The sequence below is a fragment of the Rana temporaria genome, chromosome 1 (assembly GCF_905171775.1).
Source record: "Rana temporaria chromosome 1, aRanTem1.1, whole genome shotgun sequence".
NCBI classification, from domain to species: domain Eukaryota; kingdom Metazoa; phylum Chordata; class Amphibia; order Anura; family Ranidae; genus Rana; species Rana temporaria.
In genome coordinates this window covers 570386249-570413155 of record NC_053489.1, presented here as the reverse complement: position 1 = coordinate 570413155, position 26907 = coordinate 570386249, and the positions used below count along the sequence as shown (strand labels likewise).

General features: G+C 43.8%; 1 protein-coding gene across 5 annotated transcripts in view; it reads left to right on the top strand.

Moving 5' to 3' along the window:
* Positions 1-26907, top strand: part of MICU3 (mitochondrial calcium uptake family member 3) — a 262036-nt gene that overhangs the window by 40730 nt on the left and 194399 nt on the right. For all 5 annotated transcript variants that reach the window (XM_040334668.1, XM_040334669.1, XM_040334666.1 and 2 more), the window contains exon 2: positions 25818-25971. In XM_040334668.1, coding sequence (XP_040190602.1) covers positions 25818-25971 — 154 coding nt within the window. The remainder of the gene's footprint in view (positions 1-25817; positions 25972-26907) is intronic.

Sequence of the window (26907 nt, the reverse complement as noted above, 5' to 3'; positions counted from 1 at the left end):
GAGGCTTTGGTGAAGCTTTATGGGGCTTTGATGATACTTTGGTTGTAGCTTCAGTTGGGCTTCAAGCGAGATTTGCCATAGACTTCTATGGAGGCTTTGAATATGCTTTGAAGCACCACTAAAGCTACATAGGGTATCATTTTTGAAGCGAAGCCAAAGCAAAACAAAAGCAGGTGTAAACAGGACTGTAAGCTAACCATTTGATTTAGTGACAGGAGCTTTGACTAGCGTTCAGAGAGCTTTAACAAAGCCTGTCCGAAGCCATGTTTTGAAGCAAGTGTAAACTAGCCGTTAATGTGTGTTGAAGCCGAAGCAAGTGGAAATGAGCCCTTACAGCAAAGGAAGCTGCTGCTGTTTGATCTGTTTGATGAACTGCCATGGTGCTGCACATATGATCAGTTGTGACACCAGCCATTTGATGGTTTGACAGTTTGGTTGAGGAAACAAGCAAATGTGATAGGTATAAATTCCAGGAATGTAACTGTATTTTGAAACTGTTAAATCGATGGGTTTAGTTCCACTTTATGATTTACTGCTGTTCGGGGGCTCTGGGCTTCATCAAAATGGCAGCCTCCAGCAAGAAGAAACAGGAGCAATGCTGGAGGCAATTTATAGCACACACTAATTTTGGTAGCATAGTTACTAATGTGGAATATTTGTTCCTTGCTAAAGAACATTATTTTTTTAGCAAGTTGTTATGGGCAAAGTTCTGCTTTTAAGCATAACTATGGTAAGATGTAAAATCATATAATAATTTCCATATTGAATTTACATTTTTTTTCTAGGCTACTCATATTAATCTGAATGATCTTGAAGTTTGTAAACTTAGTTTGTGAAACATCCCCATTCATTTACTTCCTTGAATTTTGTGACATGTATTTACTATGCCCTGTGAGTAGGCACTGCTGTGTCTCACATTTTACGGAGTTTGCCTATAGAGGTGATGAGAGGAGGAGTTTAGGAGTCGGTACAGGAATCACTTCTTGCCAGCAACAAGGTACCATGGGATACTGTATGTAGTCCTTAAGGCCTGTACACACTATCAGACTTTTTGACAACAAACCTCCGACGAACCAGTTTTTGCAGCCAATCCGGCAGACAAACTTTCCGGCAATAAATGTCCTACGTCGGCTTATCGGATCGTGTGTACACAAGTCCATCGGACTAAAGTCCAAAGTACAAACACACATGCTCAGAACCAATGCAAAAGATCAGACAACAATAGCAGAAGTTGCCCAAAGGGTGGTGGTAAAGAGCTGAAAAACCACTTAGTACGTCTATTATGTCACTAAGTTCGTATTTGTTGGCTGAAAAAGTCCTGCCGTGTGTATACATACCAAGTTCACAGACAACGCCCTTTGGAGCAAAATTCACAGAAAAGTCAGATGGAAGTCTAATCGTGTGTATGAGGCTTTAGACATGGAAAGTAAACGGCAGAGGAGAAGCTGCAAAGCATGCATGGAATCCAGGAATTTGTGTAAAAAGATGCCCAGCAGACAGGCAGAGCTCAGAACATGAACAGAGCTTTTTAGATGTTTAGGCTTATATTGGATTGTCAAATAAAACATTGTTTGTGTTATTACAATATAGGTGTTATAAAATGAGTGTATGCTATGAGCATAAATTTCCTTTAAAGGGGTTATAAAGGCTCATGTTTTTTCCCCTTAATGCACCTGGCAGTCACCGGCCCCCCAGCCCCCCCGTTTTACTTACCTAAGCCCCTTCATCTGAGCCACTTCATCTGGGCTCAGTCCCAGCTCTTGATTGGATAGATTGATAGCATAGCAGCCATTAGCTCCCGCAGCTGTCAATCAAATCCAATGACGCGGGCACCGTGGGGGCAGGGATGTATCTTGGCCTAGGCCGGCACTTTGCGGGGGGCGGCACGGGCACCAAAGCCGCCACCCACATGAAAAAAAAGACCCCTGATCCGTCCTTTTATTTAATCGGCTCCCGCGGCCGCATTCCGGCTCCCTCATAAATTTAGTCCCTAGCGTGGCGGCCTGTAGCGTGGCACTTGCGCTAGCAACATACATGGGGCATACTTGGCCGGGGGAGGGAGCGACTGACGCCCGCATTAAACGGCCGGTGATTGGCCAGACTGGGTGCATGTCATACCAGAGGCGGACATCAGTCCCTGCCCTCAAGGAGCTTACAATCTAAAGTCCCTAACTAGCATTCATACATACATACACATGGTAAGGGCAACAATTTAGACAGGAGCCAACTGGATTGATTGATGTAAGTATGGAGTGAATGGTGCGTGAGTGTGCTAATGTACAGAGAGTAAGAGGCGGAGCTCTAACAGGAAAAGGTGGAGCCTAAAGTGGAAGGGGTGTGGTTTACAGATGATAGGGCGTGTCTTAAACAGGAAGGGGTGGGTCATATTTAAATTAGGGGGCGCATGAGTTTAGTCAGGCCTGGGGCAGCACAAAACCTAAATACACCTCTGCGTGGGGCGCAAATTCTGGAAACCCAAAAGAGCGCTTCTCCTAGGGGGTTATCTAATGCTGGGAGGAGCCCGAAGGGACCCCAGAAGTTTGTGTTTGGGGCCAAAACGAGCTGCACAATGGAGGCAAGTATGACATGTTTGTTTTAAAAAAAAAATTAAAACAAACCTTTAGTTGCGGTTCACACACGGGAAACCCAACTTACAGCGCGACTTTGCAAGGCAACTTCAGCGTGACTTGGAGCAATTTACAACGCGACTTAAAGTTGCCTCCAGGACAGGCGACTTTGCCAGTGGCCAATCGCAGAATAATCGGATCTGGGGGAGGGAGGGGTTTGCCTGAGTAAACTATTTTCTCTTCCCGTAAAGTTCCTTCAGTTAAGACAGGGGATCCGACTTTGGAGGCAACTTCCATTGAATTCAATGGGTACAAGTTGCCTAGAAGTAGTACAGGAACCTTTTCTGAAGTTGGAGCGACTGCAGTAGTGTGTATTAAGGCGGCTCCCATTCACTTCTATGGAATTTCTCATGTCGTGCAACTTGGGGGCGACACAAGTCGGATCCCAAGTCGCTGTAGTGTGAACCGCCACTTACAATCACTTTAGCCATGTTGCTGTTGTCTTGAAATTTCAACTGAAAATAATACATGTATTCTTAGGCTGGCATGTTGGATTTGTGAATTCAACTTTATAAGGCCTCTTGCACACTGCAGCTTGAAAATGCTCAGTACAGCTTCTTTTATTTTTTTTTTACTGAGCTAAAATACAGCCCGTTAATTGTATTGTGCCTTTGCACACAGGCGCGTAAACAAGCGCTGTGTGTTCTTCAGTAAAATATTTTTTTGTAAATCTGCATTTTTGGTCAGTAATTTACCCGTCATGCATGTGTTCGCGCACAAATTCGCACAGAGTTGTCCATTGTCATTGTGGATGCGAGAACAGGCTTCCGCGCATGCGCAGAAATATGCGCAAATTTGTGCGAGAATTGCCAAAACGCATATGCGCGAAAAAAATAAATAAATATATATATATATATTTAATATATATATATATATATATATATAAAATAAAAAAGGCTGAAAATGTGGATGCTCAAACAGGAGTATCGTGTGTAAGGGCTCTTTCACACTGGGCGGATCAGTAACGATCCGCCCCGTGCAGCTCCGCGGGGAACGCTCCGTTGATCCCCTCTGAGCGGGTGGATGACAGGGCGGTCCCCGTACACTGTGCAGGGACCGCCCTGTCTTTTCTCTGCTCCCCCCTATGGGGGGATCGGATGTACACGGACCGTATGTCCGTGTTCACCTGATCCGCCAGACGGAAGGAAAAGTAGGTTTTTCCTCCGTCACACTTTGGCGGATCGGAGCGGGTCGGATGTCAGCGGGCATGTCACCGCTGACATCCGCGGCTCCATAGAGGAGCACGGAGTGCCCCTACAGGTTCGCAAAAAAAAACTGACAGACGGACCTGTACCTGTGAAAGAGCCCGAACTGTTAAATTACAAGATATTTTTAAATGCACAATACCTACCTGCAAAATGATTTCTTGTTTCTTCAAGCATCATCCATCATTAAATGAAACTTAGTTGCTTTTATATCTAGGGTAGAACATTTCTAAACATGCAATTTTCAGTCTCTGTGCCTCCTGTAAAACATGTATGGCCTGTCTGAAACATGATTGCTATCTATGTGCATTTCCACCCTATCCTAGAGCTGAAGCATAAGACTATCAAGACACCATTAAATAAGATTGCTTTATCATTGAAATGGTGTTTCTTGGTGGGACTGGGTCCCAGGACAAGGGCTAATCAAAAAAAAAAAGTGTAGAATTTCCATATTTTTTATTTATTTTCCAGTTTGCTATTCTATCCCATTAATACCAAGTTATTGTCGTTACCTTCTGATCACAAATTTATTATAAACCTACAGTAAGTACAAGTTTCAGGAAACAGTCTGGGTCTAACGCATGGCTGACTCTGTCCTAAGCAGCTGATGAAAGCGCCTAGTGTTTAAGGGTGATCAGACTACGGGCAGTAACTTTACACTAATTCTAGAGGAGTACTGTGAAGTGGGAAGGGATTGTACACTATATTGCCAAAAGTATTGGGACACCTGCCTTTACACGTACATGAATTTTAATGGCATCCCAGTCTTAGTCCGTAGGGTTCAATATTAAGTGGGTCCACCCTGTGCAGTTATAACAGCTTCAACTCCTCTGGGAAGGCTGTCCACAATGTTTAGGAGTGTGTCTATGGGAAAGTTTGACCATTCTTCCAGAAGCGCATTTGTGAGGTTACTAGAAGGTTGGACGAGAAGGTCTGGGTCGCAGTCTCCTCTCGAATTCATCCTAAAGGTGTTCTATCAGGTTGAAGTGAGGACTCTGTGAAGGCCAGTCAAGTTCCTCTACCTCAAACTCGCTCATCCATGTCTTTATGGACTTTGCTTTGTGCCCTGGTGTGCAGTCATGTTGGAATAGGAAGGGGCCGTCCCCAAACTGTTCCCACAAAGTTGGGAGCATGAAATTGGCCAAAATGTCCTCTCCACCAAATGATTTAGACCAATGCACAAAGCAAGCGAGTTTGGGGTGGGGGAACTTGACTGGCCTTCCTGACCTCAACACCTTTGGGATGAATTAGAGCGGAGACTGCAAGCCAGGCCTTCTCGTCCAACATCAGTGCCTAACCTCACAAATTTGCTTCTAGAAGAATGCTCACACATTCCCAGAGACACTCTCCTAAACCTTGTGGACAGCCTTCCCAGAAGAGCTGAATCTGTTATAGCTGCAAAGGGTGGGCCAACTCAATATTGAACCCTGCGGACTAAGACTGGGAAGTCATTAAAGTTCATGTGTGTGTGTAAAGGCAGATGTCTCAATACTTTTGGCAATATAGTGTATGTACTTACCCGAAAATTGCATTCTGACCCTGCCTTAAAGCAGGACTTCAGTAATTTTTTTCACGTTTCCATATATTAAATCTTCTGCCCTTGTTTTTTTTACTTTGCATAGTAAAACATTTTTTTTTTCTGCCAGTAAATCCAAAAGTAAATACAGCCCACTTCCTGTTACTTGTGTGGTAAAAAGTCTAGACTTATGACATCATGCACAGCTCTCTCTCTCACTTTTGTGAGAGTTTGCCAGGAAGAGCGTGGGGATGAGTCATACGAGGGCCAATGAGAGCTGCAGAGCTGGAGGTGTGCCTCTGTGTAAATCCAGGAAGTGAACAGGCAGTAGTATCAGCTGCCCACAGTAAAAATGGTTGCAGCCAGACTTGGTGGAGGGAGATTTCTGCAGCATATGTGGCAAGTATAGAATCACAGTATATATAAAATAATATGCAAAGTAGTTGGAGGGAAGCTTCAGAATGGCGAAGATGTTTTTATTACAAATTATCTGAGAAGACTGCAGTTCCTCTTCAATGTGTTTCTGAAGACTGTGCAAAACTGAAATGATGAGAGATATAGGGGGTTATTTACGAAAGGCAACTCCACTTTGCACTACAAGTGCACTTGTAATTGCAGTCTCTGTAGATCTGAGGGAAGCTCTGAAATTAGGCACAGTTCTGCTGATTTTATCATCCAATCATATGCAAGCAAAAATGCTGTTTATTTTCCTTGCATGTCCCCCTCAGATCTACAGTGACTGCACTTGTAGTGAGTGCAATGTGGATTTGCCTTTTGTAAATAACCCCCATAGTATCCGTATATGTTCAGTTTACAGCCAGAATATTAACATAGGAGTATAAAGTGTGAGATGTTCTATCATCAAATTATAAATATACAAATTTGCTTTATTATACTTTTTTTCATGTCTATTTGAAAGCAGGTAGTGCCAGCCAATCAGTACACTTTGAGCTACTTGCGGTTCACTGGTCCATCTAGAACAGTGGTCTCCAAATAGTGGCCATGCAGACTGGATGTGGCCCTTGGGGAATTGTTCCTTATTGATACGAGGCACTATTCTTCCCACTGATATCAACAATAAAGCACCATTCCTTCCGCCGACACCAACAGTAGGGGACTATTCCTTCCACCGACACCAACAGTAGGGGACTATTCCTTCCACCGACACCAACAGTAGGGGACTATTCCTTCCCCTAATACCAGTGATGGGGCAGTGTGTCTCTTCCTACTAACCACAAGCACTATGAACATTTTTATTTATTTTATTCCCATCAAGCCTAAGACATCCCCTACTCCCACTGGCACTGGGGCAGTCTCTATCCCTAAATCTATAGGACTGTAAACTGTGCTTTGTTTAGAAAGTTTTGAGACCCCTGATGTAGAATATCTTTTACACATTTCCCTCTTCACTAAATCTTGCTGCATGCATTACAATATTCTCTCTTTTTTTTTTTTTAATCGACAAGTTATTTAAAATAATTTCCTTGCTCACTTCTTCAATTTCGCAAGCAACAATTTGCTTACTTGTAGCACAATTTCTAGAACTATAGTAGAACAAGGCCAGCTGCTTCCCCTTTGAAGTGGTCGGTATCGCCCTCGTTCTACGAGCGTGAGCGAAACCAGTTGTGGGCTTTTGTGACAGTAATGTGAAGTATCAGTCCTGGGAATTGTAGCAGGGAACGTGTTATGACCAGATTCACAGTCGGTTGTGGGAATGAAGCCGTGCGAGTTCAGGTGAACTTACACGATTTACTCCCGCTTGTCAGTCCCGATTTTGGCCGCGATTACAGGGTTCTGCACAGATGCCAATGTATATGCCAAAATCGCAAAAGTAGTACAGAAACGACTTTTTGAAATCGGTGCAGCGCCGCAGATGCGGTGTCGCACCGATTGGGACGGTGTCATTGCCGGCAAATGTTGCCGATTTGACATGTCTCTTTTGTATAAGAGTGCTATATGCCCTCCCCAGAAAATTCCCATATATATAAAGTAATAAATCAGACTCGAGTACCTACCAGTGTATAGAACAGGGGTGTCAAACTCAATTTCATCATGGGCCGCATCAGCATTATGATTGCCCTCAAAAGGGCCTTTTGTATCTGTAATATTAGATGTCCAGCGCATCCCATCCCCTCCCCTTACATTAGATGTCAAGAGCCACCCCACCATCAGAAGTTGAGTCCCCCACTCTCCCTTACATCACAGTGCATCTCCTTTCCTTATGCTGCTGCTGGGAAGAAGCTGGATGCATTGCTTGAAAGCAGAAAGTAGGGTCTGGAGTAGGACCAGAGGAGGGCTGGAGCTCTCCTGCAGCTGCAGGAGAGGTGCGAGGGCCACATGAAATGGCCTGGAGGGCCGGATTCGGCCCGCGGGCCTTGGTTTGACACCTGTGGTATAGGACCTCGGGGCATCGGTAGTCTTTGCATATATGTGCAGGCACCCAGCCAATGGGAGCAGAAGGGCCTATACATGGGTGTAAAATATGCTGTGTTCATATCTGTAATGCATACAGTTTTACGATGTTTACGATCTCTGCTCCAGCCTTTGAATTCTGCATTTTTTTAAATTTGAAATTCAGTGTTTGTCCCTAAAATTTGCTATGTTTGGTTGCCAATTGTTATTACTTGGATTGGTTTCTTCTGTCTGTCAGCTGCCTGGTCTGATATTCTTCTCAAACTTCCAACAGGCCTGTCTGTTCGATTCTTTCGCTTGATCCTCAACATTGTTTGTCTCTTGCCTATCCTCATTTTCATCTTATTATCCTCTAATTAGGTACTCCATGTTGGTTTTATAACCGCCAACCACCCAACAATTCCTGTGGCTGTACTCTAGCAATTGACTACACCCAATTCCCTCCCTCTCATCAAAGTCTCTGATAAAGACAAAACACCTCTAGAGCGTGTTGGTGAGAGCTTTCTCTGCCACCTGCTGGTGACCCAAGGGATCAACCTAATCCATGACATTTTCCAAGATATGTGAACCCTTACCTTGTTAAATGAAAGGCAAAAGGTATGTATGTGTGTGTGTTTGTATATATATGTGTGTGTGTGTGTGTGTGTGTGTGTGTGTATATATATATATATATATATATATATATATATATATATATATATATATATATATATATATACAAACAATAATACTTTTTTTTATCGCTTAACCTCTCTCTTTATAGTTGCTTAAGGGACTTGGAGAGCTAGGGGTGGAGAAGCAGCTGTACACTAATCTGTGACATTGACCAGTGAATGGATGAGTGGGTTGCGTGTTAGCACAAGTCTGATCATTGAAGGGCACAGCCGGAAAGCTGACTAGATGTGCTCCCATGCCCAGTATGGTCCGTTTTATAATAGGAAAGCAACCTATTCAGCCATACTGGCGTAGGGTATATGACGCAACGACTGCCATCTCTTTGCTCCCGCTGGAGTTCTCACCAGCACAATACCTTCTTCATCTTTCCAAAATACCCAGGAAAAGATACCATAAGTCGATGGTGATACATATGATTAACACTGCTAAGTTATGCCTGCCAGTTCATTGGAGGTCTGCATCACCACCTTCCATGAAAGAATGGGTGACATTGCATCAATCATATTGCAGCGATAGAGGAGCTGATCTACACCGCAGAAGATAGGATTTCCAGCTTCTCTAATATATGGGAAGCTTGGTGTAAATATCAGAACTCTCCAAGATACCAAGACCTGATGCAGGATAACGATTAGTCGGGGTTCCTCGGCAGTGCTCTGTATGGACTTAAACTGAAAGCATTGTGAGCTATGAGCTTACATATTTCAAATATTAGAAGTAGATGGAGAGGGTAGCTGGTGGTCCCCCCACCCCCTCTCCTGGCATTTGCCTTCTAATACACTCCCCCCCCCTCCCCTCCCTCTCTCCTAACCTATCGTTTTTCTCCCTGACAGAGGCTCCGACCTTGAATGAAGAACTTATATAGCGCGGCACATGCGAACCAAATCGCCTCTGGGCGCTTGTTGTTCCTGTCTCCTTTGATATCAAAAGAGATGAGTTTTGATCTTTCTCCTGAATGCTAAATGGTTTTCCTCCAACCGAATGCTGGTTGGTAAAGCGTTCCATAGTCTGGGACCTTGGACCGCGAATCTTCTTTCGCGGTCTAATAACTTTGACGGGACTATAGGCACCTGATTTCACTCATAATGACATGATCCCGCAACGACATCTTGATGTACGCCTTATGTATCTCCATATTAGGAAAGTTGATTGTATTGTTTGCTGGGAGTACTTATTGGGCTTTGTCTTTATTGTATGTCGTAAGGTTGTACTCCAGTTAGAGACGCAGCCCTTTTGTTTTTCTTTTGATATTTCTGTAATGTCTGTTGAATTATTCAATAAAATCTTTATGAAACAAAAAAAGAAATAGGAAAGCAGGGGGACTAGCAGGATCAACAGGTATTTCACACAAAGAAAACAATATAAAGAGAACAGGATACTTTTTAGCACAAGTACATGCTACAACAGATACATATTAGGAATATATTGGGTTAACCTATTATTTAATCCGTTTTTGGGCAGGCATTGCCGACTTTTGCCACCCAGAGTTTCTAAAAATTAAATATAGACCATTTGGCACTCAAATTCTTCACACATCAGGGACAAAACTATTGTGTTAGTGTTCGATGGATGCTTAGAATGGATGTGTAATTATTGGGCTTATTCAGAATGTCTGTTATGTGGGATACTGTACCCCTGGGGTTGGCAACTCGTCGATCGTGTTCCATCATTGGACCACAGGCAGGTGGATCGAGAACAGATTCTCCGACCGCTTCAGAGCATGCGGGTGCATGCTCAACCAAAACCAGCCTGCAGAGACATATGTGCAGCTGTGGAGTGGAAAAAGCCTTGGAAATGGCTCTGGAGGGTTCAGGTTCATGACCAAACATGCCTAAGCTCTTCCTCTGACTGTAGTGCTCACCTCCACACCGGCCCTCCCCCTCCGATCCATCCAAGGAACTTGCGGGTGATATGTGAGAGGAGGGGTAGGGATCAGGACATGCAGCTCTGCCATGACAGCTTCCCTGTGCCACTCTGCATAAGTAAAGAACGTTTGTTCTTTCCTGAACCCCTTGCAGCATGCCCTCATGACCTCCTTGAAGCATGCTGTCCTTGCCCCCAAATACCATACCCTCCTAACCCTCCTGTACTGTCCTCCTGACACCCCCCCCATACCATGCCCTTCTGAACTCCCTGTACTCTGCCCTCCTGAGCCCCTAGCACCGTGCCCTCCTGACCCCCCCAATGGTATTTCCCTCCTGCCCCCCCCTGCACCATGCCCTCCTGACCCCCTGTACTGTACACTCCTGACCTTCGTGCACTGTGCCCTCCTGACCCCCCAGTACTATACATTCCTAATGGCCCCTGTCCCCAGTACCATACCTTCCTAACGCCCCTGTCCTCTGCCCCACTGATCGCTATACACTGCTCTTCATACTGCTGACCTCTGTACACTTCTCGTCTTCATCCTATTGACCTTTGGAAAAATGCCCTACCTACTACTGACCTCTGTACACTGCCCTACATACTACTGACCTCTGTACACTGCCCTACATACTACTGTCCTCTGTACACTGCCCTACATACTACTGACCTCTGTACACTGCCCTACATACTACTGACCTCTGTACACTGCCCTACATACTACTGACCTCTGTACACTGCCTACATACTATTGGCCTCTGTACACTGCCCTACATACTACTATCCCTTGTACACTGACCTACATACTACTATCCCCTGTGCACTGCCCAACATCCTACTGACCTCTGTACACTGCCCTATTTACTACTTACACTGGCCAGGAATCAGAGCAGATAGCCAGGCCTGAAACTAGCCGACAAAATTAGATTTCAGTACCAGATTTTCTGCTTTCATGATGAGCACCAGCACCAGCCTTGTGGGGGTAACCAATTACTCCCCAGACATGAAACACAATTGTGAATGAAAGTGAATGCCACGTTTCTCACTGAATCAAAATTTTAAGGTAGGCTAAGGTTATATTTCTACAGTGGCATTAGTTTTATAAGGTTTTTCTAAATTTTCTTTATGCTGCCAATACTTTTTATTGGGGGCTTGCTAGTTCATTTCTTTTTCTTTTTCTTTTTTTAAAGGGCACAGCACTCGTAGATCTTTAATCTCTTCCATGTTATCTGGGTAGATCCCCACCTCTCAAAGGTTGGCTACTCCTGTTGTACCTAGATGGGTTCTAAGTGCCCAGAAGTCCAGGCTAAATTTGCATCTAGGGCTGCCATTGAGGTTTTCTGCAGTGTTTTGTTTATTGTGCTTATGATGGTAACAAAGCTCGTAGTCACAGAAGAATGTGGCATACCTGTCTTTTCGTGCTTGAAATGTTTGATTTCACGTTACCTCTGTGAGGTTATGTAAAGTCATCTGTAATGTAATCATCCAGATACATGTGGTGGGTATTCCATGTTTTCTTCATGACCCTTGAGTGCACTTTTCAACTGGGGTTTCCAGCTCCATCTCAAGTTTACAGATATTTCAGCACTGCTGGGAAATTGTTCACCGACATTCAATTATTTATTTCCTCCTTTGCTTATTTGTTTAGATAGTTTAAAGGGTATGTTTTATACAATGTGCACTGTTTACTATTAAACTGTACTACTTTGTTGTCGCACTCATGCACTCAGCAGTGTTTTAACTTCAGTCCCCCATTCACACTTGAATGTTTTGTCATGCCATTTCTGAAGCGCGACTGGGCTCAGGATGAAGAGTCCCATTATTTTCAGTGGGTCTAGTCACTTCTAAGCCTTGTGTCACTCTTCGCATGTCGTTTTGAAGTTCAAAAAGTATGAACTTCATAGGACGGAATTGCTAATTTTTACTTTTTAATAGAGCTCCATTGCTGCCCAGTAAGTTGTCACATTGTTAGTCCATGAAGATGTAATACTGGTTCTAAAACTGATCTGTGAAGTGATGTTGCCCCCGCCAGCAAAAGTCTGATGTGAGCTTTTCATCTGAAATTCCGACCGTGTTTATGCTCCATTTGTCTGTATGGAATTCCGACGAGAAAAAAACACGCATGCTCGGAAACAATTCGATGTATGCTCGGAAGCATTGAACTTATTTTTCTCGCCTCGTCGTAGTGTTGTATGTCACTGCGTTCTTAATGTTCGAAAGTTCAAAGAACTTTTGTGTTTTATTTGCCTAAATTACCGTATTTTCCAGCGTATAAGACGACTTTCTGCATGCAAAAAAATGCATCCAAAGTCGGGGGTCATCTTATACGCCGGTGACAGTCTCCGTGCTGCGAGCGTCAATGATTTAAAAGCCGCTCCTTCTCCTCAGAGTGTTCTCTGATAGGCGGAATGCAAATTTTCCCAGCAGCGCCTCTGTTCTGTGTTCCTCCTATCACAGATGCCTTCTCATCCTCGGACGACGTCCGTGATAGGCGGAACACAGAACAGGGGCGCTGCTGGGAAAATTTGTGTTCCGCCTATCACAGGACAGTCTGAGGAGAAGGCGCGGCTTTCAAATCATTGACGCTCGCAGCACGGAGACTGTCACCGCCTGCAAGTCGATTCAGAAAAACGTGAGTGATTACACTGTTCGCACAGTGGGGGGCAAGTTCAGGCACAGTGGGGGGCAAGTTCAGGCACAGTGGGGGGCAAGTTCAGGCACAGTTGGGGGCAAGTGATGGCACAGTGGGGGCAAGTGATGGCACAGTGGGGGCATGTAATGTAATGGCACAGTGAGGCATGTAATGTAATGGCACAGTGAGGAATGTAATGTAATGTAATGGCACAGTGAGGAATGTAATGTAATGGCACAGTGAGCTTTGAAAAAGCCTGTTTCTGTCAGCATGTCTGGCTACCCCTCAGCTTCCAGAAAGACTAGTAAGAAGGGGGTAGTCTTATACAGTGAGTATATCCCAAAACCAACATTTTTCCTGGAAAATTAGGGGGTCGTCTTATACGCCCAGTCGTCTTATACGCCGGAAAATACGGTAGTTTATTTTTTTGTTTTTTTTTGGACTAAAAATATTTTTGGTCTGGCACTCCTTTCTGTGGTTTCAGCAACGGAGGCAGCGCTATCAATCTAGAAAGCAGTAAACGGGTCTAGGTGTGGCCTGGTGCTGATTGACAAGCTACAGACTTGTGAACCAGCAGTGACAATGCTTATAGCCACGCCCTCTACAGCATTTTTTTCATCCCGCTGAAGTGCAAGCAGGCACAGCCTACATGAGAGTGGCAACTCTACTCTGATTTCAGGAGCAGTGTAGTATCATTGCCACATCATCACAGGAAGCTGTGTTGGGTTCACTTCACTAGCAGGTTCCACAGACATACAGGTATTTTGGGACTAAGAGAACACACACACACGCAGTATCTCACAAAAGTGAGTACACCCCTCATATTTTTGTAAATATTTGATTATATATTTTCATGTGGCAACACTGAAGAGACGACACTTTGCTACAATGTAGAGTAGTGAGTGTACAGCTTGTATAACAGTGTAAATTTGCTGTCCCCTCAAAATAACTTCTTACCATATAGAAAAGATTTAGATGTAAAGTAGTCCACTAAAATTTTAAAGGGGTTGTAAAGGTACAATTTTTTTTCCCTAAATAGCTTCCTTTACCTTAGTGCAGTCTTCCTTCACTTACCTCATCCTTCCATTTTGCTTTTAAATGTGCTTATTTCTTCTGAGAAATCCTCACTTCCTGTTCTGTCTGTAACTCCACACAGTAATGTGAGGCTTTCTCACTGGTTTGGAGTGTCACGCTCGTCCCCTCCCTTGGACTACAGGAGAGTCAGGACGCCCACTGACACACAGCTCCTTTCTTTATCTGCAATGTAGAGAGTGTCCTGACTCTCCTGTAGTCCAAGGGAGGGGATGAGCATGACACTCCACACCAGGGAGAAAAGCCTTGCATTACTGTGTGGAGTTACAGACAGAAGAACAGGAAGTGAGGATTTCTCAGAAGAAATAAGGACATTTAAAAGCAAAATGGAAGGATGAGGTAAGTGAAGGATGACTGCACTAAGGTAAAGGAAGCTATTTAGGAAAACACATTTTACCTTTACAACCCCCTTTAACATTTACAGTATCTCCCAAAAGTGAGTACACCCCCTCACATTTTTGTGAATATTTTATTATATCTTTTCATGTAGAAATTATACTTTGCTACAATGTAAAGTAGTGAGTGTACAGCTTGTATAACAGTGTAAATTTGCTGTCCTCTCAAAATAACTCAACACACAGCCATTAATGTCTAAACCACTGATGACAAAAGTGAGTACACCCCTAAGTGATAATGTCCAAATTGGGCCCAATTAGCCATTTTCCCTCCCCGGTGTCATGTGACTCGTTAGTGTTACAAGGTCTCAGGTGTGAATGGGGAGCAGGTGTGTTAAAATTGGTGTTATCACTCTTTCTCTTTCATACTGGTCACTCGAAGTTCAACATGGCACCTCATGGCAAAGAACTCTCTGAAGATCTAAAAAAAAGAATTGTTCCTCTACATAAAGATGGTCTAGGCCAGTGGTCTCCAAACTGCGGCCCTGGGGCCAGATGTGGCCCTTTGCCTGCCTTTATCCGGCCCTTGGGTCACTACTTCCAAAGATACAATACACGATTCTGCCAACTGATACCAGCAATGAAGCACAATATCTCAAACTGACACCAATAATGGGACACTATTCCTCCCACTGATACTAATGATGGGACATTATTGCTTTCAAATGATACCAATGATGGGGTATTATTCATCCCCTCCCAATGATACCAATAAAGGGGCACTGTTCCTTCCAATTAAACCAATGATGGGGCACTATTCCTGCCAATGATAGGGTACAGCTAATCCCCCCAAAACCAATTATGACGATGTTTACTCCCACTGATGCCAAGAAAATTTCCACTACCACTGGCCATAGTCCGGCCCCCCTAAAGTCTGAAGGTCAATAAACTGGCCCTTTGTTTAGAAAGTTTGGAGACCCCTGGTCTAGGCCATAAGAGGATTACCAAGACCCTGAAACTGAGCTGCAGCATGGTGGCCAAGACCATACAGTGGTTTAACAGAACAAGTTCCACTCAAAACAGGCCTTGCCATGGTCGACCAAAAAAGTTGAGTGCACATTCTCAGCGTCATATTCATAGGTTGTCTTTGGGAAATAGAAATATGAGTGCTGCCAGCATTCCTGCAGAGGTTGAATGGGTGGGAGGGTCAGCCTGTCAGTGCTCTAAGGACATGGATTACTGGAACCATGTCCTGTGGTCTGATGAGACCAAGATAAACTTATTTGGTTCAGATGGTGTCAAGCGTGTGTGGTGGCAACCAGGTGAGGAGTACAAAGACAAGTGTGTCTTACCTACAGTCAAGCATGGTGGTGGGAGTGTCAGGGTCTGGGGTTGCATGAGTGCTGCCAGTACTGAGGAGCTACAGTTCATTGAGGGAACCATGAATGCCAACATGTACTGTGACATACTGAACCAACACACAGCCATTAATGTCTTAACCACTGGTAACAAATGTGAGTACACAACTGTCCAAATTTTGCCCAAAGTGACAATATTTTATGTGGCCACCATATTTTTCCAGCATTGCCTTAATCCTCTTGGGCATGGAGTTCACCAAAGCTTCACAGGTTGCCACTGGTGTCCTCTTCCATGACGACATCATGGAGCTGGTGGATATTGGAGACCTCGCGCTCCTCCACCTTCCATTTGAGGATGCCCCACAGATGCTCAAAAGGGTTTAGATCTGGAGACATGATTGGCCAGTCCATCACCTTTACCCTTAGCTTCTTTAGCAAGGCTTGTTATACACTGGTTCCAGTGAAAAGAACTCTTAAGGCGTCAGCATACCAAGACATTTTGGACAATTTCATGTTCCCAACTTTGTGGCAACAGTTTGGGAATGGCCCCGTTCTGTTCCAACATGACTGCACACCAGTGCACAAAGCAAGGTCCATAAAGACATGGATGAGCGAGTTTGGGGTAGAGGAACTTGACTGGCCTGCACAGAGTCCTGACTTCAACCAGATAGAACACCTTTGGGGATGAATTAGAGCAGAGACTGCAAGCCATGCCTTCCCATCCAACTTCAGTGCCTGACCTCACAAATGCGCTTCTGGAAGAATGGTCAAACATTCCCATAGACACACTCATAAACCTTGTGGACAGCCTTCTCAGAAGATTTGAAGCTGTTATAGCTGTAAAGGGTGGGCCAACTTAATATTGAACCCTACGGACTAAGACTGGGATGCCATTAAAGTTCATGTGCGTGTAAAGGCAGGTGTCTCAATACTTTTGACAAAATAGTGTATCTGAGCCAATACCTGGCGTTCTTTCCCTAGCCCTCTCTGCTGTGAGAGCCTGGTACTAAATGAACATGCTTAGTGTTGGCAAAATTCTAACAAAATGGTATAATAAGCTACCAGTTGAGCCTCCCCCCTTTACAATATACTGTATATACTTTCTTAATTACTATAATTCCAAATATGGAACTTTATGAAAGACTAGTAAGGCCGCGTACACACAGTCGGACAAAACCAATGAGAATGGTCTGAGGTTCAGTTTCATCGGTCCAAACCGACCGTGTGTATAGCCCATCGGTCTGTTGTCCTTCGGTCCAAAATTTTAAAACATGCTTTAAAATCGAACTGATGGCCCGCTGCCCGATCGGTCCAAACCGATGGTTAGTACAGAAAGCATTGGTTCAAAACCCGCGCATGCTCAGAATCAAGTCGACGCATGCTTTGAAGCATTGAACTTTGTTTTATTCAGCACCTCGTGTGTTTGACGTCACCGCGTTCTGACCCGATCGGTTTTTGGAACGATGGTGTGTACGCACATCAGACCATCAGGCCACTTCAGTGGTGAACCGATGGAAATGGCCCGTCGGACCATTCTCATCGGTTTGAAACGACTGTCTGTACGGGGCCTAATACATGCATAGCTTTCTCTTCTAGATCCCCAAATGCACACTAATTAGTGTGGATGGAGGAATCTCCCCTACCATCCATTTGTATGCAGACTAAATACCTGAACAGTGACTGCAATTGATTGGATGCAGTCACTTTTCAGTTGATAATACTCCACCCAGCGCCTTCTATTTTTCCAATAAAGTTTGTTGATGTGGATGTTGCCAACAGGGCCACCGACAGCTCAAATATCCGTCAATCCAGGAGGAATCGTCCAAAATTCAAGCTATGTACGAAAGACTTAGCTAAGCCAGCATCATGGAGGTCTCTTGCTTGTTGCGGCTCAAAGAGGTCTCCATTCTTCACATCTCCATATATCCAGTTCTCCATGATCCAGCAGGGGGAGCATTAAGCCTCGTACACACGACCGAGGAACTCGACGGGCAAAACACATAATTTTCCTCGTCGAGTTTCTTGTTAGGCTGTCGAGGAACTCGACAAGGCAAGTTTCTCCATTCCCGTCGAGGAAAAAGAAGACATGCTCTCTTTTTGGCTCGATGGGATCCTCAACAATTTCCTCGTCGAAAAATGTACACACGACCGGTTTCCTCGGCAAAAAAAAAAATCCCAGCAAGTTTCTTGCTGGTTTTTGCCGAGAAACTCGGTCGTGTGTACGAGGCCTAACACCTTTGGGCCAGTCTACAGTGATCCGCAGTACAAGGGGATGGAGAAATCAGAAGAACTATGCTTTACAAAAAGGGACATCTATCAGAGTTCCTCAAAATAACTTGACCCCTTTGTATGCACTCAAATGTGATAATGCTGGGTTTGCGTTGACCTGCCCATTAATTATTTGAATTGTGAGTATTATTCTGCAAGTGGCATCCCCAGGTTACAGGTGTCAACTCTGTCTGAGTGGGGAGAATAAATGAATAGCAGTGCAAGTAACAGTAATCCATTTCCACCATATGCATGCTGACCTCAAAGTGTTCCCACCTCACTGCCGTCACATGATCATGTGCAGGTATCTATGGGATGATGAAAGACAGGCCATTGTGTAGGGTCTAGATAACAGATATAATTGTTTCAGTTTACCTGTTTAGGATATTATCAGCTTGTAGGCATCAGTATCCTCTGTCAGCCAGCGAATCCCTTATCTGGCATTTAATCTTGTCTGTATGGGAAAACCAAATATTTTGCCCGCTGAGTGAAACTTTTGAATTAGTGACCTAACGTAATGCGAGACAATGCCTTGGCAGTGAACCTTTTCTCTTCTTACCTATAGGATAATGAAGTAACGTACCCATTAAAGACCGAGCATCAGCTAGATTGATCTCTTGTGTTTACTTGGAGTCCCCACATCCAACATAACACAAACCTACTATTAAAAAGGCAATTTACTAAGGCGCAAACCAGGTTGTTGTGTCTAATCTTAGTTTAAAAGAATTTTAGTCTAAACAAACGCATCTTTTGCCAGAGCTGTTTGTGCCTCTAAATATAACCTGTTAACAGTTTGGTCTCCATTTCGGAAGCTGGAAAGGCTTCACATATGCCAACTAGCTTAACTAAAGCAGGCACTAAGTATTTATATTTTCTCTGTATCAGCCCTGTGTCTCTATGTCCCCCCACCAAGACCACCACGACCATCCGATATAATATACTGAAGAGGGGGAGAAGTTACACAGCTCTGTATTTTTTTTTTTTTTTTATGATGTACGCTACATATTTGGCCACAGATGCAAGTGGACCCCAGAATTAGTACTTTTTTCTTTTCGGACAATTTTTACACATTTTTGGGACCATTGTCATTTTCACAGCAAAAAATGCATTTAAATTGCATTGTTTATTGTGAAAATGACAGTTGCAGTTTGGGAGTTAACCACAGGGGGCGCTGAAGGAGTTAGGGTTCACCTAATGTGTGTTTACAACTGTAGGGGGGTGTGGCTGTAGGTCTGACGTCATCGATCGAGTCTCCCTATAAAAGGGATCACTCGATCGATGCAGCCGCCACAGTGAAGCACGGGGAAACCGTGTTTACATACGGTTCTCCCCGTTCTTCATCTCCGGGGAGCGATCACGAGGGGGCAGCTATAAACAAATAGCCGCGCCGTCGTCCCGGATCGCTCCCCGCGGGTTACCGACCGCCGCATGTACCGGGGGGGGCCCGATCGGACCCCTGACCCGCGGAAAGGCGGGGACGTACATGTACGCCCATATGCCTGTACGTGCCATTCTGTGGACGTATATGTACATGCGGTCGGGCGTTAACCGGTTAAAGGCAAGCTGTTAATTGAAAAAGTTCATTTTTAGGTTGGAACTCCGCTTTAAGTACAGATCTTGGGAATACAGAAATAAGCCACCATTAGGATCCATGCATACTAGCAAAAAAAAATGCTCCTAACAGCAGCTTCTGAGCATTTTCCTACTGCTTCTAGAAGCAAATAATGGTAGTCTATGTGTCCATGCACACTATTCTAGTCTAGAGGGACTCTTGAAGCTTCAGCTTCTAGAAACAGAAAAAAATTATTTATTTTTTTTCTCGTCGAGATCCACGACAATTTTGGGAGCAATTTGCCAGCAGAAAAAAATGTTGAACGTTCCTAACTGCTGCTAAAAGCTGGCACAAAAACACTATTATGAGTGTTGTTCTGGCATTTTTTAGCTTATAGTGTACATGGTGCTTTTAGACTTCAACACTACTTGAAACCTAGTTCAAGCCTCCTAGCGCCTTGTTTATAGGGACAGCCAGCATTCCCATTTAGATCTGTGTTTCACATCTTCAAACTAAAGCTGAAGGTTGCTTTGAGGTTTACAACAAACCTGGCTAAAAGCTGTGTACACACTGCTCCTATACAAGTTGAAGCCATAAACAAGGCTTTTGAATGGTTTCTACTGTAATTACAGATATGCTTTATGAAGTCACAGATCAATAATATAACCAGCAACAATTGTTGTTTTAAGTCAAGGCTGCTCCCTGACCATCAACAGAAGCATTGTTTTGTACAATAAATTCTTGACTGAACTTGGGGGTGTGTAACACTGTTCCCTTATACAATGCTATCTTCAGCTCTTGAAAAGTTCTCTGCTTTTTCATTCCATTTGCCCACTGTAAACCTAACCCCTTTGGTGAGATCCATAAGTGGAGCTTCCATAATAGCAAACTTATGAAGCTTATGCGTTCCTGGATGTCGGACATGTGCGGCCGTGCATCCTGTATGTTGGTTCCGGTGATGTCTGGATGTTGGACCTGTACAGGTGTCCATTCTACATATCAGTTCCTGTGGCCCTCAAATTTTCAAGTTTTGCTTGTTTGGCTCCTTGCTGCTGGCAGGTAGCCCACACCATTTGATAAGAGTACCCTAATACCTTTGTTGGTGGTGGGCGCACATCAGATGGTGACTGTCTTTTGCACACTTTTGGTGGACTTTGATATTTAGTTTATAGGACTTTATTACGTTCTTATTTTGTTTATTATACACTATATATTAAATTAGAAGTTTTCCTGACAGCGCAACGCAATTTTTTTCAGATGGAAGGCCTACTTTGGCTGGTGGCAGAACAGATATCTGAGTCCCAGGGAACATTCTGTTGTTTGTATCTTGACCTTTTTTCAAGACGGCCTTACGTTGCATCTGGCCTTGAGTACTCTTAAGGGACAGGTTTCAGCCTTATCCATTCTTATCCAGACGCCTCTTGCTTCACAGCGATTAATAACGACTTTTTTTAGAGAGTTGCTCATATAAGCCCCCAAATTCAGCCTCCTGTACTAATTTAGTATCCTAGCCTGGTGCTCTTTACTCCAGACACCACTCTTTAGAGCTGATTATAGAGAGTGTGATGTCACCACCCTATTTCTCCATTCTCTGAATGGGGGCTGTGCTGAGCGGCTGACAGGGATGGACTGGCCATTGGGACTACAGGGAGTTTCCCGGTGGGCCGATGGCTCAGTGGGCCGGCTTCAGTGACAGCGGATCAACGCCCCCCCCCCCCCCTCCGCTCCTCTGTCTCTCCCTTCTCGCAGCGCTCACCTCCTCTCCCTCCCTGCAGCGCTCACCTGGGGGGGGACAGAAGCAGGGGGAGGAGCAGGGGGGGGGCAGAGGAGCATGGGGGAGGGGACAGACAGCTGACTCAACAGCTATGGCCTGGGAGTTTCTCACTTCTGCCTAATCTTGTCCAATAAGGAGGGCACCGAACTGATACTTTGCCCCGGGTGAAATAATGTCTAGCTTCCCCACTGGTACTGCCTATAAGAGTACCAGTACCAGCCGTTCTACTTAAATAAAGCAGAATGGCTAGTGGCTAGTGAAGGTGGAGAGGGGGCTTGGGTGGCGGGGGGGGTGCGGGAGTTGTCCGGCCGCCATGAGAGAGACCTGTCAAAGTGGGCCAGTCTGGATGAAGTCCAGGGCCAAATTTTTGTCCCAGTCCAGCCCTGGCGGCTGACCTCCTGTATTCACAATGATTCAGGCCGGCTGCTCAGCATGGGACCCGGTAGCAAGTGGAGACTACTGAAGTGGCGGTGTCTACGTCAGTGATTTCCAGCTTCCTGGTACATGTACCTGTACATAGTTACATTGGTCCAAACTGGACCAGTGTAATCATGTAAAAAAAAATACCATGCCTTGAATTCTTCTGTAAGTATGTCCCTTGGTGTACTGTATTAAGATAAAGGGAACTTTGACTTGCCTTAAAAACCCTTATCTTGGAGTACAGTAACGGACAAAGATCCTCCCTCCTGTCTCCTTTGTTCACTCCTTATTACTTGCTAAAATTTGTAATCGCATAAAGGGGGTGGGTTTATACGAGTGTGCACTAGGGACAGCCCTAGCAAAGCTTTTTGCCAGTGTTTAATCACCTGAAAATACCCTGCATTTAACTCATGTTCTATGAATAAAAACCCTGTGCCCAACATACAGTATATATAAATATATAATCAGTCATGTATTTCTGCAGTGATGTGTTACTCTTCTTTATTATGTGTATTAGATATGTCTTTTTTGAATTACTGGTTTACTTTCAAATTACTTTTCTAGTTGCACACCTACAATGTTCTTACTAGAAAGTGCAAATTGTGAGTAATTTCCTTTTACTCATTCACAACTTTTCAATGTCTAGCTTGGTTGTCTCTGTGCCTTTTTAGATATCCATCTTTCGTTGGAATGGACACTAAAAGCAAACATTCTTTAAGCTTCTTCTCTTTGTTGAATGTGTCTGGATTCTCCTTTCGCAACAAACTTTTTCTGTGCCGTAATTTGCGCTTGGCTTAAAAAGAACCATTGACGGTAGTTCAAAGATCTCTTAATTGCTACCTTTCATTGAACAGCTTCAAATCAATTAGGTTGCAAAATAAACTAAGTGATGTGTTTGTAAGGTGACTAAACAGAAAATCTGTTTGCTTAGTTCTGTAGCTTGGACAGCATTGCTGTCCTATCAATGTTACCAAGAGTTCATTATTGAAGATCTAGTAATATTTCATTTAGGCCTCGATAGCATTTCTAAATCTGTAACCTTTAACCACTGGAGCTGCTACACATTTGGGTAAGCCTTAGGCCGCGTACACACGGTCGATCCAAACCGATGAGACTGGTCCGACGGGCCGTTTCCATCGGTTCACCGCTGAAGTGGCCTGACGGTCTGATGTGCATTCACACCATCGTTCCAAAAACCGATTGGGTCAGAACGCGGTGACGTAAAACACACAACGTGCTGAAAAAAACAAAGTTCAATGGCTCTAAGCATGCGTCGACTTGATTCTGAGCATGCGCGGGTTTTGAACCAATGCTTTTCTGTACTAACCATCGGTTTGGACCGATCGGTCAGCGGGCCATTGGGTCGATTTTAAAGCATGTTTTAAAATTTTGGACCGAAGGACAACAGACTGATGGGCCATACACACGGTCGGTTTGGACCGATGAAACTGAACTTTGGTCCATTCTCATCGGTTTGGAACGACCGTGTGTACGCCTTAAAATAGGATTCTTTTGTATGTGAGCCCGGCCCTGTTTAATACTTAAAGTCTACTAAAGGTGGACCTTTCATTTAGGGTGCTCATACATGTGGGTCAAATAAACATTAAATTGTATGTACCTTCCCAAACTTCCTGCCCAACAGTTGTCTGACTGGGTATCATTTATGAAAGATGATAATGTAGTTATTCATTCTGATAGAATCCCTTTTAAAGAGGAGGTTCACCCAAATAACATCTATATCAGACCAACTTCTTTATGCTTCTAACATGTAAAGTCTGCATTTTTTATTTTAATTTTTTTATGCTGTACATACCGTATAATCTATAATTGCAATCTGGCTTCCGGGTACTTCTCCCCGCGGGAGGAGGCGTTTCTATGCTGAGGAGGAATGTCCTCTGGGAGGTCACCCAGATGATTGACGTCCTTTCAGAAAAAGTTCCCCCCGGCGGATAAGGCCCCGCCCCCCGTATTGTGTAGGCGCGTCACGAGTCACAGTGTTTCCGAAAGAAGCCGAACATGCAGAGCTGCGAGTTGGCTCTATACGGCGCCTGCGCACCGACTAGGAGCCGTGAAGAGCTGACTGCGCAGGTGCCGTATAGTGCTTCTTCTTGTTCGGCTTCTTTTGGAAAAGCCGTGACTCGTGACGCGCCTACGCAATACGGGGGCGGGGCCTTATCCGCCAGGGGGAACTTTTTCTGAAAGGACGTCAATCATCCGGGCGACCTCCCAGAGGACATTCCTCCTCAGCATAAAAAGTACCCGGAAGCCAGATTGCAAATATAGATTATACGATATGTACAGCGTAAAAAAAAAAAAAATACGGACTGTACATGTTAGAAGTATAAAGAAGTTGGTCTGATATAGATGTTATTTGGGTGAACCTCCGCTTTAATTGTGCCTTGAACAATATAGACTGTTGGCAATGAGCAATCCAGTATCTGAAATACACACAAATATATATATATACACTCCGAATGTTTAGACACAGCATTGATGCAGCTATATCACCAGTTTAACATTTTTTTGTTTCTCTCTAAAAAAAATAGAAGTTGCGTGCATATAACCATCTCGCTCATTTTGTGTTACTTATGATAAATGTATCTTTAAGGCCCCTTTCACACGGAGGGAACATGCCGCTGATCCCCGCTGAGCAGGCGGATGACAGGTCTGTGTCTGCTTTGCTATGCATAGAGGACACAGACACAGTCCCGCTCTCCTCTATGGGGAAATCAGATGGAAGTGGACTTTCCATCTGATCTGATCCACCAGATGGATAGGGAATAGGACCTGTCTGTCTTGGGCAGACAGGATCGGATGGCGGCGGGTGTCAGCAGAATTGTGTCCACTGACATCTGCCGCTCTATAGAAGAGACTGGAGGGTCCGATAAGGTCTGGCTGAAAAACTGACAGACGGGCCTGATCGGACAGGGGGCCTAATAATTTTTTGTCTATTTTTTATTTCTTGTGTATTGCTTAAACTTAAGATAATGTATAGTGTGTTTTTACAAACTTTTTTTATTTTGGTTAAACCACATGCACAATGGGCATTTGCCTGTGTGGGTCAATTTCACAGCTTTTTTCACATGACTGGGGGGTACAGGTGTAGCGTCCAGTCCCGCTGCCTGTAGTCTATCAAGTGCTATGACAGGTTGAAATACACTACAGCTGTACACTGTAGCAAGTGGTTTTTGCATTTATGACCTCATGCTTTCATGGACTAATGCCCAGAACACAGAATACCTGTATTATGGGCATTTGTTCCTGTAGGCATATGGCCCTAGCTATGCTAAAAGAAGCCAGTTGTTTTTCAGAGGTCAACAATACATTAGAGCACTGACTTGTAGGGGTTAATTTACTAAAGGAATATAGGTTGTACACTTAGCAAGGGAAGTTGCCGTTTGCAAGGCAATTTTCCCTAGATCTTAGTGATTGATGTGATACAGTTATGTTGACTTCCATCATCCAATCGCGTTTGCTTGCATGTGATTGGGTGTTCTTTGAAAAATGAATCTTCACCACATATACTAAGTTCTGGGGAAAATTCTTGCAAAGTAAACAGCCTATTTGCCTTTAGTAAATCAACCCCATAGTCCATGGGTTTGAGCCTCGAAGCATGCTGCCTCTGCTGGTTTTTCTTTGGTAAGTCATAGTGCTTTGGAAATCCTTTGTCAAGTAGTATTTTTGTATTTGTAAAACATGCATTGTATATTATTATTATTAGTATACAGGATGTATATAGCGCCAACAGTTTGTGCAGCACTTTACAACATCAGGGAAGACAGTACAGTTACAATACAATTAAATACAGGAGGGATCAGAGGGCCCTGCTCATTAGCGCTCACAATCTAGAAGATTATTACGATTATTATTATTATTATTATTATTATTATTATTATTATTATTATTATATTGTATATATTCTTTTTTTGTCTATAATTTACTGCATTTAATTACACAGGTAATCTGACAAATATTAAATCTTCTAATTTATCCATGGAAAAAGCTTTTTATATATAAGAGTTTTTAGTGCCTGTGTCTCCATTTTCTACAACTGTTATTGCATTGTGTAATGATTCCCTTCTTTCCCACAGAGCCCAGCAGACAGACAAGACCTCGAAGATCTAGACATGTTTGCCAGCTCCAGAGAACAACGCTTCCGTGTATTTGCCTCTTTAGAATATGAAGGACAGTTATATATGACTCCAAGAGATTTTCTAGAATCGGTTACTACAGATGAACCACGGAGTAAGTCTTTTCAATTTATTATTATTAATCAGCATTTATGTATCAAAATAGAAACAAAATTATAGACACAAACATAAGACAGTGCTTGGCCGATTTCAGAACTAAGGACGGAATTAACAAAGGTTCTGGTGCCATTATATAATAAAGGGTTAATGGCAGTTTACAGTCTAGAAAATGGATACAGATCCCCACCAGATAGGACCTGGCATATGGGACATGAACTGTCAACAGACAGCTCACATCACTCTCTCTGTTTGTGCAGTGATTACACTGCATGAGCCAAGCCTGCAGATTTAACATCCCTCCTCTTCGCTCCCAGGCTCAGCTGAGCCAGGAGAGAAATCGGAACATGCAGCTCCAACTCAAGTGGTCTGTGCCCTGTCATAGAACAGCGAGCAAATTGCTCCTAATTAATAAAGGGCTTGCACTACTTTTGGTAATTAAGAGCAACATCTGCTCTGTTTTCTCGGCTTAGAAGTGTGGTACAGGCATAAAGCTTGTACCACTTCAATTTCTGAGAATAAAAGACCAGTAACAGTAGAGATTTTCTATACTGCAAAGATCAGACATCTATTGGTGCGAGATAATGATCCTTCAGGAAGTGACCCTCTGTATAGAATCAATCAAATTGTACAAGTATTAACATACACATGTTTATTTCTTTCTGATCTCTATTGTATGTTTGTGGATAGCCTAATGTTAGTTAATAGTGTTGTAGTAGCCTGAAGTCCAGTATAGAAGAATATACAGTACACATGCTGGAAAATAGTTCATTGATGATGATGATGATGATGATGATGATGATGATGATAGCACAGGAAAGACTCATAGCTCCCAACTGTTTCTGATTTCGAGGGACTGTTCCTGATTTGGAGCAATGTCCCTCTTTCCCAATCATTTGTCCCTCATTTTGGTCTTATAGTTGTATATAAAATG